The sequence below is a fragment of the Mytilus californianus genome, unplaced genomic scaffold, assembly GCF_021869535.1.
Source record: "Mytilus californianus isolate M0D057914Y unplaced genomic scaffold, xbMytCali1.0.p SCAF_5, whole genome shotgun sequence".
NCBI classification, from domain to species: domain Eukaryota; kingdom Metazoa; phylum Mollusca; class Bivalvia; order Mytilida; family Mytilidae; genus Mytilus; species Mytilus californianus.
Window position 1 is genome coordinate 26583498 of NW_026262701.1, and position 23003 is coordinate 26606500.

The window sequence follows — 23003 nt, forward strand, 5'->3', positions numbered from 1 at the left end:
TGTCTGTTCAGGATATACATGTTGGTTTTGTCTGTTCAAGATATACATGTAGGTGTTGTCTGTTTAGGATATACATGTTAGTTTTGTCTGTTTGGGGAATACATGTTGGTTTTGTCTGTTCAGGATATACATGTAGGTTTTGTCTGTTCAGGATATACATTTAGGTTTTGTCTGTTCATGATATACATGTAGGTGTTGTCTGTTTAGGATATTCAGGTAGGTGTTGTCTGTTCAGGATATACAGGTTGATGTTGTCTGTCCAGGATATACAGGCTGGTGTTGTCTGTTCAGAATATGCAGGGAAGTGTTGTCTGATCAGAATATGCAGGAAAGTGTTGTCTGTTCAGGATATACAGGTTGATGATGTTTGTTCTGGATATACAGATTGATGTTGTCTGTTCAGGATATTCAGGTAGGTGTTGTCTGTTCAGGATATACAGGTTAGTGTTGTCTGTTCAGGATATACAGGGCTGATGTTGTTTGTTCAGGATATACAGGTTGGTGTTGTCTGTTCAGGATATACAGGTTGGTGTTGTCTGTTCAGGATACCCAGGTTGGTGTTGTCTGTTCAGGATATTTAGGTAGGTGTTGTCTGTTCTGGATATACAGGTAGGTGTTGTCTGTTCACGGTATACAGGTAGGTGTCGTCTTTATAGGATATACAGGTTGGTGTTTTCTAGAAAATGTATCCTCATCCAAACATCTCTGATGAGACAGATGAGGAGCATTATTAATTTTAACAATGTTTGTCTTACAAACTGGTATGCAGCCCAAATAGCATGAATAGTGAAAGAACTCCTCATTGTTCATAAAGTGGATTGTTTTGAAAATCACTAAACTGTGAAGTAAGCATGTGCAGGGGGAAAAGTAGTGAAATGTCAACTTTATCTTGAGAAGCCTGACGACAATTGATGTATAATGTGTTATTATGAAATTATATAAATTTGTCTTTTTTATTGCATTGGAAGGTTTTAGATTTGTAATAGTTTTACTACTTCCAGATTTCTAATTATCTTGTTTTTGATAAATATTTAAATGGAAACCTCCTGTTGATGCAAAATTGATCAGATGATTTGAAATTACTTGAAGAATGCTGATACATAGTATGATCAGTGAAGCTGATACTCATACAGAAGACCTGCAATGATTATAAGTTTTTCGAAGAAGATGACTTGTCACACGCATTTTTCTTTGACACTAGCTCATCCCAAAGTTACTCAGAGTTTTCTTAAGGTCTTATATCATCTTCTTTTCTTATAAACAGATCAACAATAACTAATTTAATCATTTTAATAGAATTTTGTTGGTTAAAAATGTCTGTACTTCTAGCAATATTTCAAATCATTGTTGATAAAAAAAATCAATTGCAGAGGGTGATAAAATGTAAAAACAAATATTCCAGATATGGAAAATAAACTAGTTGTAAAATACTATCTAAACAGCCCATATCAAAACTAACTATTTCAGAACATTGAAAAAAAAAAACAAAAAAAGAATTGAATTGTATTTAAATAAGAACAAACGAAGAGAAATGTTGACCTTTATATTACAGTGTCCAGTATTTGATTTGGATAAGGATGTAGAATTTTCTGGAACGTACCAGACTGTTACAAAACAAGGAGCCATTACTATAGAGGTTTGTAAACAATTGATTTTGACTAGTCAATTTTGAATAACAGAGACGTTTATTCTAGTTCTAATTATTAATGCTAAGAAGATTTATATTTCAATAAATAAAAATCTTTGTCAAAACGCTGGTAAACTATGAAATGTCATTTAAGCCAATAGGGACTTTTATAGTTGCTTTTTCATGCGTTGCCTCTTCCTTTTTCTAGTGTTATGGTCTATCTTAGACTTTCAGTTAGGTGTGAGTTTTATGCTGTGTGTTGAAGGACTCACTGTGACTATGAGATGAAGAACAGATATAAAAATGCTGTTCTTTTTTTTTTTCAAGAACCAGTGGTGTTTTTGTGTCATAAATTAATATTCAATATCCTTTCTTTTTCATATTTTGCAAAATATATGATAACTTTTTTATTCATTTCACAGTGGATAAGTATTCTGTGTAAAATATGTGCATACATATGAATTAGTTCAGTTAAATATCTGAGCTAAGTACCCCCTCCAAACAAAAAAAATAGTTTATAAATCTGTTTTCTATTTCAGAAAAAGAAGTATACAGAGGAATCTTTTTACATTGTTTTGGTAATGAAACCAAAAGACTATGAATGTAATGGTATAGATGAAATCCAATTACCTGGCGAAGAAAGGACTAAATATTTGACACTTAAAGTATATGGCACCATTAGTAGTAAGTTTGGTTAATGAGAAAGTTATACATGTTATATATAAAGTAATGATGTCTGTTCCAAATATTAACAAAGGGACGGGTGGGAGACAGGCTCAGACCATCATCTGCCATGGTTACATATCTAATGGATCATTATATACATAAACTAAAACTTTCAAAAGTAAAAGCAGTGGGTAGAGGATATCCATATGCTGGCTATTTTACAATATGTTTGTATGAAATTAAAGGAATAAGTAGCAAACTTTGATATCTTTAAACTGCTTTTTTAAAAGCTTCAAATACTTCGTTATCTTTATATCATGTTTATTATAGAAGAAATTTTACCCAAAAGAATGTAAAACATGGTCTAGGTGGCAAAAAGGCAGTATGCAATAATGATTAATACATTTATTTATTTTTTGTCATATTTTGTTATTCTTTAACGAGTATTGTTTTCTTTACTCGTTTGTAGTATTTTTTTGGGATTAATTATGATAAATTTAGATTCGTTTGAAGTCTTTTTTGTTAAAGAAAAAAATATATTCATTAAAGCTTGTGTGCCAGTGCACGCATGCACATTATGTCATACCAAACTAAGAAATTTAGAAGGAGTAACTTTAACTATCCCATTAAGAAAAGGAAGATAGAATTAAGGAAATACATTTGGTTTCTCATAAATTTTGGCTCGTCCTGAACATGCATGAAATGTTTTCCACTGGATGTTAAGCAACCAACAAGCAATCAATCATCAATCATCATAAAATCCAGTATGAAGATTTAAAAAAAAAATGCAATTTTCAAAGCCTTGTATACACATTTTTCAGGTTCTAAGTATTATATTGGTATAGTTGGAGCTCTAGCTATATTTGGTGCTTTCTACCTGATAGCCTTTATAATTGGGATCTGTTATCATGGATGGTAAGTTCTGTGAAAGCTTTTATGATTGGGATCTGGTATCATGGATGGTAAGTTCTGTGAAAGCCTTTATGATTGGGATCTGTTATCATGGATGGTAAGTTCTGTGAAAGCCTTTATGATTGGGATCTGTTATCGTGGATGGTAAGTTCTGTGATAGCCTTTATGATTGGGATCTGTTATCATGGATGGTAAGTTCTGTGATAGCCTTTATGATTGGGATCTGTTATCATGGATGGTAAGTTCTGTGAAAGCTTTTATGATTGGGATCTGGTATCATGGATGGTAAGTTCTGTGAAAGCTTTTATGATTGGGATCTGGTATCATGGATGGTAAGTTCTGTGAAAGCTTTTATGATTGGGATCTGTTATCATGGATGGTAAGTTCTGTGAAAGCTTTTATGATTGGGATCTGGTATCATGGATGGTAAGTTCTGTGAAAGCCTTTATGATTGGGATCTGTTATCATGGATGGTAAGTTCTGTGATAGCCTTTATGATTGGAATCTGTTATCATGGATGGTAAGTTCTGTGAAAGCTTTTATGATTGGAATCTGTTATTTTGGATGGTAAGTTCTGTGAAAGCTTTTATGATTGGAATCTGTTATCATGGATGGTAAGTTCTGTGAAAAAAATATAACGTCAGATGACTTCAACTCTTGAATCTTAGAAAGACTTTGTCATATATCTTTACACCATTAGTATGAGTAAAATTAGTTATATAGAAATTGACAACAAAGAAATAAAAACAAATGAAAATTCCCTGTTCATTTTAAAGAAAACAAATGTTATGGTTTTAGAAGAAATGTTGGATTAGTGCAAATCAGATGCCATAAATAAGTTGCCCCTTGGTAATAAGATAGATTTCAAGTATGACCAAAAAACTGTGAAGCCCTTAGCCTATAAAATACTAAAGTCCACTGCATTATGTCACCTAAAATGTCCTGCAATACAATATAAACAGGAAGAAAAGATTTTGTTTTTAATTTAGTTTTTTACAGATCTGCAAATAACTTTAAACAAATACTTCAAATTTACTTGATATTGGACATGTATGTGTAGTATGCAACATTTTAAAGGATAAACATTATAATGGTCTAAATATTTAACTTTGATATGTAGGGCATAATATTTCCACTAATAAAAACCTTTACACCTTGTTTCCCTATGTATAGGTTTGTTTTTTATTGAAATATGTATTTTAGAGACTTTATGGGCAATGTTTGGAAAATGACATAAGAATATGGCCAAAATTGTCGAAATATATATAAAAATAAGAAAAAGATGGGATACAAATTCAACTTCCTTATATGAAATTGGGTTTTTAAAATATAATTGTAATTATTACCAGCCTTACAAAACTTTAACCTCTGAACTATAGAAATGACATTCATAAATTATTTTTATATTAAATATAGTTATAGATTTTCATTTTTCCTTGTGGCAAAATTATTAGATAATCACTTAATGTTATTAATGTTGAATTTGCATGTGTTGTGTTTGTAGTCAAAAGAATAGAGGTGTTTGGATAATTGAAGAGGAGAAATCAGGTATTTTATTTTTAGTTCGCAAAGATTTTCTTAATATTAACTGAGTTTATAAAATAGGTTTGACATTATAACCTACTATAAGCGTCATGTTGATTTTAAAGCTCTTTACAGACATTTATCATATACTTAGCATTAATATGATAGCTTTTGCATATGTGTAATGAACGGAAGTACACAAGCCATAATTTCCCACCCGGGCTGATAACCCATATCAGGGGCGTCTCGTGCAAAAAACCCATAACAGTGCCTCTCGTGCAAGTTACTTCCGGTATTTCCGGTATCGTATGTTTACTTTTCCATTGTGGCGTCAGATATTTTTTATTATGACGTCAAAATTTTACAGGAACTTTTGGGATGTCCAGTAATGGCGGACAAATAGCGATAAGGTTTATTGGATCCAGTGGTAAATCTGTTTGTACAGAACCAGCTGTTATTGAAAAAAAGATGTTAACATGGCTAAATCTGATGATATAGATTTTCAAAATGATGCTAGTTTACAATTAGTACTTGCTAATAAATGCCATTGACAATTATGAATCATCTCATATAGTACAACATGTAGTAATAATGATCATAAAACTTTAAATACTTCCTCCATGCTTCCAGCTTCCAAATTTTTAATGTTTCACAATGCCTCTATAGGAAATGGTACCATAATATATATGGAGGTAGTGATGCTATTGTTGGACAATTATAGTGTATTTGTTGGATTCATGATTTAACTTCTTTAAAAAGTTTTTGACTGTTTTAGTTATTTCATTTGTTTATTTGCCTTACATAAAACAATTGTCGGAAGTATATGATAAAGAGATTAATACATGGCCTTTTCCATATCGGCCCGGGTATCATCCCTCGACCCATATCAGCACCTCGACTATGTCTCGGGATGATACCCGGGCCGATATGGAAAAGGCCATGTATTAATCTCTATATATTGAATATGGGTTAAACACATATAGAAATATTCTTAACACCCTGATATGATTTCTAAGAATAACATTAACATCAATTAATAAATAAAAAACAAATAAATTGAAATTTTCTAGAAACTGAAGGAGAGACAGAAGATTTGCTTAACAGAGCTAACATATTACCAGGATCATATGGGGCAACTTCAGGTAGGCAACTTTAACATTTTAATTGTGTCATAACAGGAAATGAGACTGATATGATGGACAGATCTTTACATGTGATACAGACACCACATAATACTACTGTTGACACAGATTCTTTATATCTCCTCCCTCTGTTTAACTAATATATTTGTGTCATAACAGGAAATGAGACTGATATGATGGACAGATCTTTACATGAGATACAGACACCACATAATACTACTGTTGACACAGATTCTTTATATCTCCTCCCTCTGTTTAACTAATATATTTGTGTCATAACAGGAAATGAGACTGATATGATGGACAGATCTTTACATGAGATACAGACACCACATAATACTACTGTTGACACAGATTCTTTATATCTCCTCCCTCTGTTTAACTAATATATTTGTGTCATAACAGGAAATGAGACTGATATGATGGACAGATCTTTACATGAGATACAGACACCACATAATACTACTGTTGACACAGATTCTGTAGATTCTAGCATTGATTTCCTGCCTGATGCTGACAAGGAGAAAGATGTCTTCAGGACAAAGGTAAGGATTAACCAAAAAAGCAATATTTTCTATAAGGAGTTGTCCAATGATTTTGGCCTTGTTGACTAAATTGTAGATCTTGTCTTGTTTTTCGTCCAGTGAGCTAAATAAGAAGTTGGGGTATACCCGCAATTGCCAATGAAACAATTATACACCAAATACCAAATGACGTAGATGTCAGCAACTTTAGGTCATCTTACAATGTTCAACTATGAACAAAATCCATACTCTATAGCAACTGTAAAAGGCGGAGGCATATAAAATGTTTAACAATTCAAATTAGAAAACCTGCCACCTGATTCATTCTAAAACAATAAACTGAAAACAAATATGGCTGATGGCAATAACTGCCACTGAATCACAGGCACTTAAAGAATGTAGCAGGTTATATATGCTAATTCTTTGGCAATTTAACCCTATCTAGACCCATTGTTTAAAAAAAATTGATGAACATGTGGTTGCCAATGATCTCAGTAGATGATTGGCTAACTTGAAAGGTCATAACCTTTATCAGCTCTTTGAATGAAAAGAAATGTTCTAACAGGTGTCAAAGAAATTGACATCTATGACATAGAAATCTGGAATGTGGAAGACACTAAAAGGGAATTTTCATTTATCAAACATTAGAGAAACAGATTCTTACATAGTTACTGGTGGATTATGGGATTTATCCAATCTATAGTGAAATTATCGAATTTAACTATCTCAATTGAATAAATCCGATTATCTGCTTGTACCAATGTAAGAATCTATATTTAAAAGCACTCAACCCTTCAAATCTGGACAAATCATATATCTGTACAACCTAAAACACATTTTAAAAATCAATTGGTGCATATTAAATGAAGAAATACAGCAGAGCAGCTATTTCACTTCAAAAATAATATATTATGAAAATTATTCCAACAGTCTGTTAGAATATTTGTACTGTTAATATTTGTTTGGTGAACATATAACACTGTGATTTGTTTTGATACCAATCAGAAAACGATAAAATCAAAAATCTGTAGATCAAAGTTTTTTCCATAAACTATGATTATTGAAATAGAGTGACACACAAAATTGATATGGTAATTTTTTTCTTATTTTGTCAGACTATTTTGTTTGTTGTTGACCTTGCAAGAAAAAGTAGGAAGAGAGTAGCGAAGAGTTACAGTTTATTTTGCAGGTAAAATATTCTTATATAGTGGACTTATTTGGAAAAAGTCTTGATATCTATATAATGTTGATTATGTATTATAGATACAATCAACGCTTATCCATTGTATCTCTAACTTAAACTATTGTGTTTATGTCTTTTTAGAATTAAAGCCTTTTCTTAATTAGGGCTATTCCATTAAAATGTATGTGGGAGGGTAGGAAGGGAAGTTTAATTATTGAATGTGGGTCATGGGTCTTTTTTCAGTATGCGTCTATTACCATTATGCAAAATTATCTAAAAAATGGTTCTTGGTTGTAGGGATATTTTTGAAATTCCCTTCCTACCCTCCCACATACATTTTAATGGAATAGCCCTTAGAAGGTATTGTAAGTGAGTTTAAGTAACCATGTTATCATGTTCAACGATGCAATAATAATTCTTAAGTTCACAATTAATTGGGTAGAGAAATACAAATATAACATACGTCTGTCTTTAAATTATCAGGCACCTGAATATTATCTGTATTTTACAAAATAAGACATATTCGAACTTATTTCTAAGTATATATAATAAGTATGTCATTGAAATTTTTAGCAAGAAGCCTAATTCTAGGCACATCATGATTTACTCACATAGGGATGTGCGAATAAACATTTGTAAAGATATGTAGTAAAACAGATGAAATCATACTATATTTATAAAACAAAAAATGGACAAATTCAATGTATTCATTTTCTTTTCAAATATGTGAAATAGCCAATAATAATCCAAAAATAAATGGGAAAACCCGCTTTCATTATAAAAATATCCACAATAACATACAAAATAAGAAAAATGGAATAACCAAAGAATCAGGACAACAAAGAGAATAAGGGATTCGAACCTTAACCGACAAGTCTTTATATTTAACTTGACTCTTTAACTCATTGATCTTAAGCATGTTAACCTTGCGGCTACCAACTTATACTGTACGATTGCCTATTATGTATCTATAAAGGTACAAGCCCTGTGTGCCCAAGGTACTGATATGTAGCATACCTTTATTTATATATATAAAATAGACACTTAAATTGCAACCCATTGGTAGCCGAGAGGTTTTGTCGATGTGTTAATGTCAGTCACACATAACAGATTTCAAGGAGAGGTTCAATTCCCAGTGAAGGCATATAAAAATTACAAAAAATTAAAGGTAAATTTTTAAATCAATTCTTTAGTGAACAGAAATCAGTAAATTAGCCAATTCGAACTTAATGAAATTAGGCACACAAAGGAAACAATTGAATATAATTTGGTGAGCTCATTTCAGCGACAGATTTAGGAAGCGTTGATTCTAGAAAAAGAATCCATGGTAAATGATTAAGCTGACGTCACGACAATGGTTTAAGTTGTTATAAATTCAGAGGAATATTTTTTTCCATTGGTTAAGATTGACTGTCTTTAAATGAAATGGAGATAAAAATTGCTTTTTCATGCTTAGACTAAAAGCTTAAAAATCTTGCTTAGAAATTAATGAAATATTATTTTAATCTCTGTACTTTTCATAAGTTTTTAGAAAAGTAATACATATTTGTAATATATTTTTTGCAGATTTAAAACAAACCAGATTAGTATTGTTCATACTTTAATTTGTTATGCTTTTATAAACCATTTTATTTTTGCTGATACTTAATCTTGCATTTAGCCCTATTCAGCTGACTTTGAGGTGAATTACTTTCACGATTTTCTGATTTTCTTGATGTATTTATACATGTACAAGGGAAAACCCAAGTTATTCGTGTAGTGATGATTTTTATTCACTTTATTTTTTCTACTTGTGAAAGTCTCAAAATATTAATTGCTCTCGAAAATTAGTTGATTTACAATATAGGGAAAGCTGAACTAATTAAATGCAGACACTAATTTGAAGAAAACAAATATTGAAAATGCATTCAATGTCTTTGCTTACAGAAATTTAGCAGCTATTTCCATTTTCTATGGCCTTGCAGTACTGCAGCTGGTGTTAACATACCAAAAGGTATATAATTATGGACCATTGTCACAACACAAACTTGAAATTGGAAGGATTTTAAGACATGAAAAAAAATCTTCATTCCAAATCAGCTTATTTTAATGCCCCCACCATAGTGTAGGGGGCATTAAGGTTTATCCTTGTCTGTCTGTATGTCCGTACGTACTTCATAAAATTAGTTTCGGTTCCCTAACTGTAATCTTGATACTTTGTCTTAATAACAGAACTTCAAATTGCTTTTTAAGCTAAGCAACTTTAATAAGCTTTCTTGTAATGTTGAGAATTTCATCTTTATGGGCTGTTTTCGAAATTTTGTCCTTACAATATGACAAACAAATAAAGCCAACAAAAATTAGGAAAGAAATTGGTTTTACAATATGAAAAAGGTTGAACACACAGCACGGGTGATACAGAATTCCAAATCTTATTTACATATAACTAATACATAAATCAAATATATATACATGTTGTATTCTCTCTCCTACTTTGTATGGAATATTGATACCAGTAAATGTTTCCTATGGTTTCTCTGTAGGTACTGAATGTAACAGGGAACCAGGATATCTGTTACTATAATTTTGACTGCGCCCATCCATTAGGTGCACTTACATCCTTTAACAATGTATTCAGTAACATAGGATATATTCTACTGGGAATTCTTTTCCTATTTTTGGTGGCCAGAAGGTAAGATAATAAATGAATTTGTATCTGTGGTCTGCATACAAAATCTACATTGTCAATAAAACTCATTATATTGGGTTAAAATTGTACAGTCAACTCAAAAATTGAATTCGATTTGAACCGGAAATATTCTTGTAAAATTAACATCTGTAAACATGCTGGGCAAAACAAAACAAAATCGGTAAATTTCGTAGCAGCAATTATGAAGAACAAGACATTAACTTGGTGTGGACTAACTGAAAGAAATCCTGTAAATTTCACTCCTTACATCATTCTACAATAGGTGTTTTCTAGATGTTGTCAATGACGTTGCATCAAAATCAACTGGGAACACTTACAAAAATATAAAGTTCCTTACATTTTCTACTTTATTTACAAATCAATATTGAAATCTTTATAAAGTATAACATTAAAAGTTATCTGTCATGTAGTCAAATAAAACCTTTTTTATGCCCCTGCCGTAGCAGAGAGGGCATTAAGTTTTACCCTTGTCCGTCTGTACGTTCCAAAATTGTTTCCGTTCTCTAACTTTAGATTGCCTCAACCAAATGTTTTGAAACTTATACGAAATGCTTATTACCACAAAACGCAGATCAAATTTGAAATTGGGTGGCGTCACTTTTACCTTTCTAGAGTTATGCCCCTTTACAAATGGAAAAAATGCTGAATTTTTCATTTCCGTTCTCTTACTTAAGTTTGCCTCAACCAAATGTTATGAATCTTATAATTAATGCTTATTACCACAAAACACAGATGAAGTATGAATTTTGGTGGCGTCACTTTTGCCGATCTAGAGTTATGCCCCTTTACAAATGGAAAAATTGCTGAATTTTCATTTCCGTTCTCTAACTTAAACTTGCCTCAACCAAATGTTATGAATCTTATACACAATGCTTACTACCACAAAACTCAGTTCAAGCACGTCACTTTTACCGTTCTTGAGTTATGTCCCCTTATAATGTTATATGCAATTCGGGGGCAGCATCTTTGTCCCATGGACACATTCCCCATTTATTTTCATAAGGCATTGCTGATTGCAATAGTGTAAAAGAATGTTCAGCTTTGAAATTTATAATATATCATAATTATAAATTCTAAAATTAATGTAAGGTGCTTCTAGACTTTACAATTGCAACTTTGTTGTTATTACAGGGATGTTGTTTATAAAAAGGCTGTACAGAATGATAGAAAAATAGGCAAGGTACGTATGTACATAGATACTGTGAAAATGACAAATATAGGCAGTAAGCTTGTATGTTAAGATTGTTTTACAAGATACAATTTTTAACAAAATTATTTGAAGCATTTGTTTTGTTTGATTTGGAATGTATTTCCTGTTCATTTGTGAGTTAATGATAAATGTTTGCAATTAAATCTGGTGATATCTTGAAAGATGAACAAATTGAAATTAGAATTTCAAAGTGCACACATGAAGCTATGATATTGTGAACTTATGTGGAGATTCCAAAACTTTGGAAAATCATTAGTTCACAACTTTGTAAATACAGAATCAATTGGTGCTACCTCTTTGAGGTGTGCAGATTTAATTAAATTCAATGAGGCAACATTATGATAATAACATCATGATGGATAGGTGTAACATCCAATAGACTATTTTCATATTACCGACTTTTGACTCCGGATTATATAATTTTTCAACAGGTTACCTACTCTATGGTAGGACATCCTGGTACTCTGTCAAGTAAGAGCAACCAAAAGAAGTAAAATCAGACATATAATCGGTGCAATTTCGGGGGAAAGTTAACTGTTCTCTAATGATTTTGTTGTGTATAGAAAACATAAAACAATTAATTTTCCCTCCAAAGTGTACTGATAGTGTGCTTGATTTTACTTCTTTAATTTGCTCTTACTTAACCGAGTACTAGGATGTCCTACTACAGAAAAGGTAACCTGTCGTAAAGATATAAACTCTGGAGACAAAAGTCGGTAATATGAAAATAGTCTATAGCTAGCAAATTACATCCATATTAAGACGAGAACAGGTTAATGTCATATGAAAACAATACAAAGATCTATTTCCTATGCACTTAAGGGAATCACTTTCTATATTTAACACATGAAATTACATGACATCATACTCCTATGAAAATAAAGCTGGTATTAAGTACTTTGACAGAAAGTTACTGTCAACTGTCATATGTGTAAGGTTTGAAATTTGAAGTCAATGAACATTGTTGGCTGTTACTTTTCAGATGGAAACTTCAATAAAAATGAATTAAAAGAGATTTGAGAAATATGTCAATGAGACAGTAACCTAGCAACACAAAAAAAGACAAAATTTTAGAAATGTTATTTAAAATGATTTTAGTATATATATATATATATATATATATATATATATGTGCGTCTGAACCAGTGACAACTCTACAACAGATTTTATCCATCAGATCACCAGTGATCATGATACAAGGCTGAAAACACATTCTGTATACATAATTTGTCTAAATAACAGCCCAACAATGTTAGATCTGTAAATTTGCGGAATCAAATTTTTTTGTTCTTCCCTGGCCGGGATTCGAACTCATGCTACTGAAATATCGTGGCACCAAATGGCCTTGCACTATGATAGATAATTCAGCTGATCTGTAATATTCCATCGTCATGCCTTATATATCATGTACTGTGTTACGACGCTAGATAAAAACTGAAGAGGAAAGGTAAAATCCCGGCCACCGAAAGCTTGATTTTGTCGAGCCTAGGTGGTCGAGTGGTCTAGCACGTCTGGCATAGTGCAAGGCAATTTGGTGCCACGATATCTCAGTAGCATGAGTTCGAATCCCAGCCAGGGAAGAACAAAAAAATTTGCGGAAACAGATCTAACATTGTTGGGCTGTTATTTAGACAAATTATATAAATATGGAATACTTTACTGACTTTTATTTTGGTTTTATTGTTTTCAATCTTATAAGCAATGGAAATCTTTCTTTACTTTTTTATAACCAGTATGAACATTAATGTTTTCTAGGAGTTGGGTATACCACAGCACTTTGGACTGTTTTATGCCATGGGATTAGCTTTAATTATGGAAGGTTTGATGAGTGCTTGCTACCATGTTTGTCCAAATTACTCCAATTTTCAGTTTGGTAATTTTTATTTTACTAAGAAATATGTAAAAGACAATAAAAGGTACTAACCAATACCTTAGTTTTCTTTTTATTTCAAGTTTTTAAACATCTTCTGTATAAACTTAATTTCTAAAATTTATCTTTGAAAGAAAAAATATAAGTTATAGTACAGTTTATACAGAAGATGTTTTGAAACTTGGGAGAAACCAGAAAAACTAAAATGCAATTTAATTTGTATTTAAAAAATCAATTTGCATTTGGGTACTAACTTGGGTAAGAAAATTGGTCTGAAGAGCAAATTTGTTTTTTTTTTGTTTCTTTGCATAATTAAAATTTAACAAAAAAGAAGTGATCATGATAGTGGTAGATTTTTAGTTCCATGTAAAGGCAAGTTAGAAGGAGACTACATATGTAAATGTTGGCACTTCATTTACCCACATATGTCAATGTTGGCACTTCATTTACCCACATATGTCAATGTTGGCACTTCATTTACCCACATATGTCAATGTTGGCACTTCATTTACCAGTCAGTCCATGCATCAAACTTAAGTTTTCCACCATGTGAGCTATTGCCGTCACTTGGTGTCCATAGCTGTAGTTAAGAAAATCTTCTCCTTTGGAACCACTAGACCAAATACAACCAAATTTAGGCTGAATAATTCTTAGGATATCTAGTATAAAGTTTAGTTTTTATTCCTGTCAAACATGGCCGCAATTGATAAAAAAAGAACATAAGGGTAAAATGTATGTAATTCTCTAAAATCTTGAGAACTGTTATCTGTCATTTTTTTGGAGGGGCTGGGGGGAGGGGGCTTATTGTTTTGTCATAAAACTAGCCATTTGGTTTTCTCGATTGAATTTGTTCAAATTTTTTAACATCATTTTGTTTATGCTGCCAGTATGGTATGTGTTTTGCTCATGTTAAATGCTGTAGTAGGATCAATAGTTCAGCAAGATGAGGTTTATAGATAAGTCAACTGACCAAAATTGCCAATAAACTCCTTATAGATGACAGCAGTGCTGATTATGAATAATAAGAATTTAATTTCATAATAATTTGTGCAATATAGCATCATATTTTTTCAACCACTCACTCAACATGGGAAGGAAGTGACGATGCCCCTATTGATGAACGATGATGTTCACTCAAACCAAAGATTTTGACGGAAATGTAACAAACTCGAAAATGGTCAGTTGAATGCTTGTCCATTAAGTGTTAAATCATCAAATTTTTCAGCCATAAGGGTATATCAAATTTCATATACAACACCCTACAAATGCTGGATAAATGTTTTGCTTTTGAGGAAGTTATTGTTCTTAATCAAAATTATAAGGATAAAAAATAAGATTTTGTTGCAGTTTACTGATGTTCAAAGTGGAGTTATAATTTTTAGTTAGTCTATGAACAATTTGGTTGAGTGAAGGAAACTCATTTTGATTTAAGATATTTTTGCTATGTATTACCTGTAATATTATATTTTTATGTCTTTTCTTTGCAGATACATCATTTATGTACATTATTGCCTGTCTATGTATGTTAAAGATTTATCAGTCTAGACATCCAGATGTCAGTGCCAAAGCTCATACTTCTTATATGTTTATGGCCTGTGTTATATTTATTGCTGTGATAGGAGTGGTCAGTAAATATTAAATTATAGATGTTGAGTATACTTCAGTGAGACAGCAATCCAACAACACAATTAAGCTGAGAAAAGGGAAATAAAATATTTTGAAAATAATGTTTAAATAGTTCAACTACAAATAACAGGCAGAAAATTTTCCAAAGGCTGAAATCTCCAACTTTGAAGGTTTAAAAAATAGAAACCTATGAATAGTTAAGTTTCACTATGTATAAAAGGAGATGTCGGGTATACAGCTTTGAGACACAACCTGGCATAAAAATTCAGCATTAGACAACGAAAGGGCAAAATACAGTCTTTGACAATAGACAGGTGTCTATACAATAAGTCAAACTTTAAATAGTTTTAAACCTGTAAAGGTTGTTAATAAATTAACAGAAACAATCAAGATCTTATATCAACACTTTATTCTTCAAATTACAAGGTATTTAAAAGATATAACAACCAGTGACCAGTTTCCTGGTTTGGGACAGGCACATGAATGTTTGCAATTTTTATATGAGTAGCAATCTATTTATTAATCCTGCACTGCATCGGAGGGGGCAAACTGTCTGTCCGTATGTATGTCCCAAAATTAATTTCCATTCTTTTAGCTTATTACCATGAAACACAGATCAAGTTCGAAATTTGGGTGGCATCACATTTACCGTTCTAGAGTTATGCCCCTTTACAAATGGAAAAATTGGTGAATTTTTCGTTTCCGTTCTCTAACTTAAGTTTGCCTCAACCAAATGTTATTCACAATGCTAATTACCACAAAACTCAGATCAAGTTTGAATTTGGGTGGTGTCACTTTTACAGTTCTTCAAGTTTGTCCTTTTATAACATTATATGCAAGCCGGGGCATCATCTGTTTATTTTATTTTAATATTCTTATTTAAGTAAAAAAAAAAAATCTGACCCAATGCAAGATATTTATGAAAGCATGGAGATTTCCATATACTTGATATATGAATGGCACAATATCTTGCTCCTTCTTATTGTATTTATTAATTGCAGTTACATGGAACAGAGGCATTTTGGATAGTGTTTAGTGCCATCTACATGGTGGGAACACTAATAATGAGTGTGTACATATATTACATGGGAAGATGGAAGCTAAATAGAGAAATATTTATACATACATGGATACAGATTAGACAGAATTGTTTTATGTGTCCTCGTCCAATGTACAAGGTTTGTTTTATATTGGTTATTCATTAATATTTGTGTAGTACTAATTTTCATGGGTTTTATAGGTGAACTACACATTTCAGCATTAAAAAAAAATACAAATTTCCAATAGCCTATTTGCAGAAGTTTTCATAACCACAAATTTCTGCATCAACCCAAACAGAATTTTTGCTCATCCACAACATTGTTACCCTAGAAAAATAAATGAATACACAGTATTTACTGTTAGTGGTCTGTTAGTTCCCTAAGGTATCATCTATTCAATGCTTTATATTTCCACATTGATTTATAACATTTTTTTTTTTTTTAAATGCTCAGCTGTAAATTTGTAAATTTTACAAAAACTATGGTTGCAACTCCCTTTGCCAAAGTTGACTTGAGTTATTATGCTACTGTTTGTATGTTACACCATACATGTAGTCGTTTTTGGCTGCCCTAACTCACGGTTCCAAGCTTAGCTGATTTAGGTTACTCCAGAAATGTGCACCACATGCAGCTAAAACCTTTGACTATGATTTGTTGTAAATAAGTATGACAATTTTTAAAAGGGTTAAGAACAGCATATAGTAGCAATGAAATATGTTGATATTTTACTGAGAAATTATGACATTATTTGGTATAACTTTTAAGCTTTTACCTTTAAAGCTGTTCATAAACTTGTAAGAGATTATGCAAATCAAATGCTTCTTAAACAAGTAAGTTAGTTTGATATGCAAATGTTGTGCTTCCCATGTACTTATTCATCTTTTTGTCACACTTTAAAAGTTTGAGTTTTTCTGATGAAGGTAATTCTAGAAAAGTGGTTTAAGCACAAAAAGTCAATACTCTCACTTTTATTATGCATATTCAGAAATCATTGCACAATTTAATGATCTAATTATATATAGAAAAGACTATATGTTGTATATGGGTTTTTTTCAGGACAGATTTATATTCCTTGTGTTAGGTAACAGTATTAACTGGAGTATGTAAGTATATATAAATTATTTAAAATTGTTATACTAAGTGGCCTGGCCATAAAGTGTTTTCTATGGCTGTCATTCTGAAATCTCTGATTTTCTCAACATTAGTTCATTTCATTCTTGTTGACTAGATTTTGGCTGAATTATGGTCTTTGGTCTTAAAATTTAAGTTGTGTGAATTTATTATTTTTATGTCCCTGCTGCAAGGCAAAGGGGGCATTAAGTGTTACCCTCGTCTGTCTGTTCCTCCGTCCGTCCGTCCAAAAATTGGTTTCCATTCTCTAACTTTAGTTTGCCTCAACCAAATGTTATGAAACTTATACACAATGCTTATTTTCATAAAACACAAGTCTAGTTTGAATCTGGTTGGCGTCACTTTTACAGTTCTTTAGTTATATCCCTTTATAATGTACAGGGTTTCCGCTGGTGGTCGCCAATTTCGCATTTTGCTAAAAAATAAAAAATGTGACGATTAAAATTCATTATTGGCGAAGAAATCTAACGGTTCGACCTCGTCCATCTTGTTTACTTTTTTCGGGTTACTCAGACTTTTTCTGTGATCAGACAATAATGGGAATTCACCTCGAACTCGTTACGATTTTGATAGAAAATCACTAATCAGCTGAGTGCAATTTATAGCTATCGGCAACAATGGACTAATTAATAAAGGTGTTGATTATATTGTTAAACGAAATGGTGTGGTTAAATGGCTTCACATGTCACCTTAAGGATTTGTTTTTACAACTTTGATAGAAATAATTTTTTTAAATTGGGTACTTCACAATCGTTTTAGCGACACACGTGTTTGAAGCATAGTTCTATGTCTCAACTTTTTCTTTTAACGATGGCCCAGAAAAGAAAACTGTTGTTAGGAAGAAAAATATTCAAAATTAAGAAAAATCTCTGACTTTAGTTTTTATCCTTCAACTAATCGGGAAGTATCTAATAAACTCATTGAAGATTAATCCTGTGTTCCCCAAAGTCACAAACTATGATTTCAAGATCTATATTTCAATTACAGTATCTTTTAAAAAAGTAAATGTTTGTTATAATTGAGTATTTATTTATTACAATGTAGATCAAAAATAGATATATAGAATTATAGACAACATTGCAACAAATTGAAATTGTTTTTGTTAGAAAGAAGGAAAACTTGAAACAAAAAATATGTTTATGTTAGTTGGCGAAAAAAAATTAAAAGTGGCGAAAAATATATTGTTTTGGCGAAAGAGTTGGCGAAAAAAGAAAATTGACCCAGGGGAAACCCTGAACGTAATATGCATCATCTGTGTCCCATGGACATATTCTTCATTTATGTGTAATGCCTTCAGATTATTAGTACTGGTACTGGTACATTAGTATACTGATGACTTAAAACATGTTATGCATTTGTTAATTAAGTACTGTACACGTATTTATAATTTTCTTGGCATCCAAATTTTTGGATTTTATTAGTCACTTTACTTTTGCACTTCTTTAAAATTATCTTGTATAGTGAATTGGGAGTGTATAATGATTGTTGCATCCATTGAAATCATTCACCTTTCTTTATTTCACATCTAAACTGCTCATAAGACAGTGACTGGATTTAATATAACAATAAAGAGATTTCTGTGGCAATAATATTGTGCACCTCCTATTTTATTTTTTGTTTTGAATTATTTTTGGAGGGTTTCCTATGGCAAAACTTTTACCATTTTTATGCTCACTGCTATTCCTCTTTTTATTTTTTGCTGTTTTATAGGTTGATATGCTTTCTACTATGAATGCTTTTTTCAGGCTATTGAAAGTTTCATGCAAAATTAATAAAATAATACACCATGAAAATAAAACAATGTATTTTACAGTTTTTCCTTCATAGTATGACAAAAATATTGTTTTCTTTATTTTTCGTTGCATATCAGATAACAAATAATGACCATTTTTTTTAACATCAAATTAAAATACCTGATACGTTATAGTAAATGTATGTTCTGTTTTTAGTGCTATATTTGGTGCAGTAAAACGTCCAGGAGATTTTGCTAGTTATTTGTTAGCCATATTTATAGGAAACCTAATGTTCTATACTGTTTATTACACCATAATGAAGGTAAACATTTTATAAGTATTTCCTATAGTATGATTTTGTTTTAAGTGTCATGTGTTGTTCCAGATTATTTATAATCTTGCAACTTACAACAAATAGTGACTGCTATTAAGAAAAACAAGAAAAGAAACGGCCGTTAAAAGCAAATATTAATGCAATGTTTATGTAACAATTTATTTCATTGGCTTATATTTACAGTTGAATCCTCAGTTGACAAGTCTTAACTAAGGAGTGAACCGCCATATGGACTTGCTGAAATTCATAAATGTTCAGTTGATACAATATAATCAAAAGAATGAAACAAAACCTACTATAAAAATGCAACTTTAATTAGAATTCAACCGAATTTGAAGCGTATGAGTAACAAATCACCTTCCGTTTGAAAGTTTACATATGTATGACGTGCGTATGAGTAACAAATGACCTTCCGTTTGAAAGTTTACATATGTATGACGTCATGTTTTGCCATCACATTAATGCTCAAAATTCATTTGTGAAATTTTACAGAATTTTAGTTTTCTTTCAATTTTATAACTATTTCCAAGCTCTAATGTATTATTTTTTTTGTAATGTGTTTTAATAGGAATAACAATACTGTAGTTGAACAGTTGACGCTCCATGTCTCAAGTAAAACTACATTTCGGCCGTCAAATCCCCAAATGACAGCAACATCTCTTCAACTATATTACTGTTATTCCTTGATAGCAAAGTTTATCTTGGCTGTTAAAAGTGTACATTCGAATAAAAGGAGATGCTTCGGTAAACATCCATCAGACAGATACCCATCAACACAATAAAAGACCTAATATAACATGCATTCTGAGAGTATTGCATGGCAATACATAGTCCCCTACCGGTTAAAAATCCATTATACTTGAACACAATGCTAACTTGATCTATAACTTGTCATGGTGTTAACTTTATAACAAATATCAAATCAATATCTTCAACATGATCAAGCATAACAAAAAAAATTGTCGGGTTGTTGTCTCTTTGACATATTCCCCATTTCCATTCTCAATTTTAAAAATGATATTTGAGTGAATTTTCTAAGTCTAAAAAAAGTGTAGAAAACTGATTTGCTGGACTGACGGATGGACACAGACAGACAGACAGACAGACAGACAGACAGACAGACAGACAGACAGACAGACAGACAGACAGACAGACAGACAGACAGACAGACAGACAGACAGACGGACAGAATGCAAACCTAAAGTCACCTTCAACTTCATCGGTAGGGGACTAAAAGCTATATATAAAACTGTTGTTTCACTCCAATGCCCTGTCCAAATTATATATGTCAGTAGAAGAATAAATGTTTCCATGAACATTGCACCAACATAAAAATTCCAAAAAGCCCTTAATTCTGTATTTGCAACTTAGACAAAAATTCACAGTAAGATGAAAAACAATACAATTATATAACAAAAGAACTTCAAAGATACAAAATATACTTTATCATTAACAATAAAAGAAGATGTGGAATAAATTTCAGACAGCAATCCAACAACATAATATTAAATAAGTTCAAAAGGAACATCTTGCACGTAGAAACTAAATGTCTTAACATAAATAAGATACAAGCTGCTTTTGGGAAATCATATATTAATCCTAAATGCAGTTTACAAAATGTTATTGGTTTTATTTTTATTACAAAATATGTATTTTCTTTATTTTTCAGCTAAGGCACAAAGAACGTCTACATCCTTTAGCTATTTTCTTTGTTGCCTGTGCGATACTTTGCTGGATTCCTGCTCTGTATTTTTTCTTTGCTCATCTGACATCCTGGCGGGTAGGTTGAATTCTGCTGGTATTATTGACGAGTTTGTCTATTCTGTATAATTATTGGAAATGATGAAGATTGTTTGACTAATTTGCGTGAGAAATTAAAAAGTATCAGTATGATTGCATTTTATAATTTTTTTTATCATGTCAGTTAAAGAAATCATAGAAGTTAGACATTAATTTAAGTTTTCTGTTTTCTACAATCTCGACACATTAATGACATCAGCAGAACATCATAAAATCAACTGATTATTATTTATACTCTGTATAAACTTGTTTCAGTTAAATCCATCACAGTCTAGAGAAGGGAATCAGAACTGCATGTTGTTTGAGTTTTATGATGCCCATGACATATGGCATTTCCTGTCAGCCATCAGTATGTTCTTTTCTTTTCTTGTAAGTACTCTTTATATTATATTTTGAATTTCCACATTGGAGTATATCCTGTTCTTTGTCAACTTGCTCTTGAAAAACAGCTTTCAGGGGGAGAATACATTTTAGAGAAATTATTTTTACCAGGTTTAACCAGGAACATATATATTGACGGGACTTAACACTACCTCATTATAGCCAATTTTATTGTCAGGTCATAGTTAATAAATGACACAATACGAAAACGGACATGTGTAAAATACGTACATGTACTCGCTATTATCTTAATAATTTCTGATAATATCAATAAAATGTCATTCAGACTAAGTAATAAGTGATGCCAGTGTATCGACCTCATAATCTGTCACTTCAAATTTGTCATAGTCGCATTCATTTCATCACAGAAGGGTACAGAATGCAAACGGGGTAATACAAAAATGGCGCCGCTGGCATTCCCAGTAACCGTGAATTTCACAAACCATTAAAAAACACTTCACATCAAATAAATCACACTTAACTAAACCCCCTCCATATTTAATAAACAACTGACGTTATGTTTATTCGTGTATTTATACTTATCAGGATCATTTGCAAGGTTTGTTTAAAAATAAAAAGAGTGCGAGAAGAAACTTTTTACCTCGGAAAATATTTTAAAAAGAAATTCTACACACACATTTTAGGCTGAACACAACAGAAAAAGAATGTGGTTATATTTCTATGTACCTACATACCAAGAAGAAAGCAGTATAGATAATAAGTGTATTCAGTAAAACCATAGAATCAGTATCATAAGTAAAGATTTTAAACTGTATATCTATAAACATGAATAGGATAAAGTAATCTTGCATATTTATTTAAAGGAAAGGTTTATTCTGTATAAGAAGAAAATTTAGTTCTTACAGAAATTTTTAACCGAATTACTTTGCATATTGTTACAGATACTTTTGACATTAGATGATGATCTATTTTCAACAAGAAGAGACAAGATTCCAGTCTTCTGAAAATCTAAATAAGTCCAAGAAGACATTCTGAAAGCTTGTACATGGCATTGGGATCAGAGATATCTATGATAACATTCCTTTAATAAGCATGTGGCATACACAACTAAACAAAGCAGTGAATCAGTGTACACATGAAGGCAGTTGCTGACTTGTCTAGCGTAGTATGATGACATTTAGGTTGCATTTATATATTCTTGCAGTATTCTGGGCTCCTGGAAAAACATGTGCTTTGCATTGGTAGTGAGTTAGGATACTAGTTTAATTCATGCTAACCCTTGATTTTCTTGATTAAGTGGAAATCAGAATGAACAAGATAGTTTCAAGATGAATTCAGTGACGCTTTCAGTTGTAATACTTAATCTTATAATCATATAACAAAACTAAACATTCCATCATTTTTTCCCTCCAGAACTACATTAATTTGATTCCTATCATTCAATATTACGATTGTCAATTTAAAGAAAGATGCTGTAAATATTTTTTGTCATATTTTTATTAGCTTTAATACTTAGAATTACAAATGATTGTTCTCTTTTACAAAAGGGAAAGCGACTCAGGAAATTTTACCTTTTTTCAATTGGTATTTTTATGCCCCTGCTGTAGCGGTGGGGGCATTAAGTTTTACCCTTGTCCGTCTGTACATACG

General features: G+C 31.5%; 1 protein-coding gene across 8 annotated transcripts; it reads left to right on the forward strand.

The window, feature by feature from the left end:
- The first annotated feature begins 1323 nt into the window (after positions 1-1323).
- LOC127701937 (SID1 transmembrane family member 1-like) lies at positions 1324-22687 on the forward strand. Of its 8 annotated transcripts, XM_052205910.1 has the most exons (18): positions 1324-1636; positions 2167-2311; positions 3115-3208; positions 4710-4753; positions 5800-5871; positions 6277-6416; positions 7511-7584; positions 9505-9571; positions 10101-10249; positions 11399-11447; positions 13233-13350; positions 14835-14971; positions 15975-16151; positions 17070-17116; positions 19094-19199; positions 20881-20991; positions 21267-21380; positions 22295-22687. In XM_052205910.1, the coding sequence occupies exons 1-18, from the start codon at positions 1532-1534 to the stop codon at positions 22355-22357; spliced, it is 1812 nt and encodes a 603-aa protein (XP_052061870.1). In that variant the 5' UTR covers positions 1324-1531; the 3' UTR covers positions 22358-22687. The 8 variants fall into 8 exon arrangements, with proteins under 8 accessions (XP_052061870.1, XP_052061871.1, XP_052061872.1 ...); XM_052205911.1 differs by lacking the exons at positions 1324-1636; positions 2167-2311; positions 3115-3208 and adding an exon at positions 3286-3302; XM_052205912.1 differs by lacking the exons at positions 1324-1636; positions 2167-2311; positions 3115-3208 and adding an exon at positions 3380-3396.
- Positions 22688-23003: the final 316 nt, after the last annotated feature.

Excerpts from the sequence above, each read along its gene's own strand:
- LOC127701937 (XM_052205910.1), top strand. The coding sequence starts at position 1,532 with ATGTTGACCTTTATATTACAGTGTCCAGTATTTGATTTGGATAAGGAT. Across the intron at positions 6,417-7,510 it reads AAGATGTCTTCAGGACAAAG|ACTATTTTGTTTGTTGTTGA; the intron begins GTAAGGATTAAC and ends TTATTTTGTCAG. Across the intron at positions 13,351-14,834 it reads TTACTCCAATTTTCAGTTTG|ATACATCATTTATGTACATT; the intron begins GTAATTTTTATT and ends TTTTCTTTGCAG.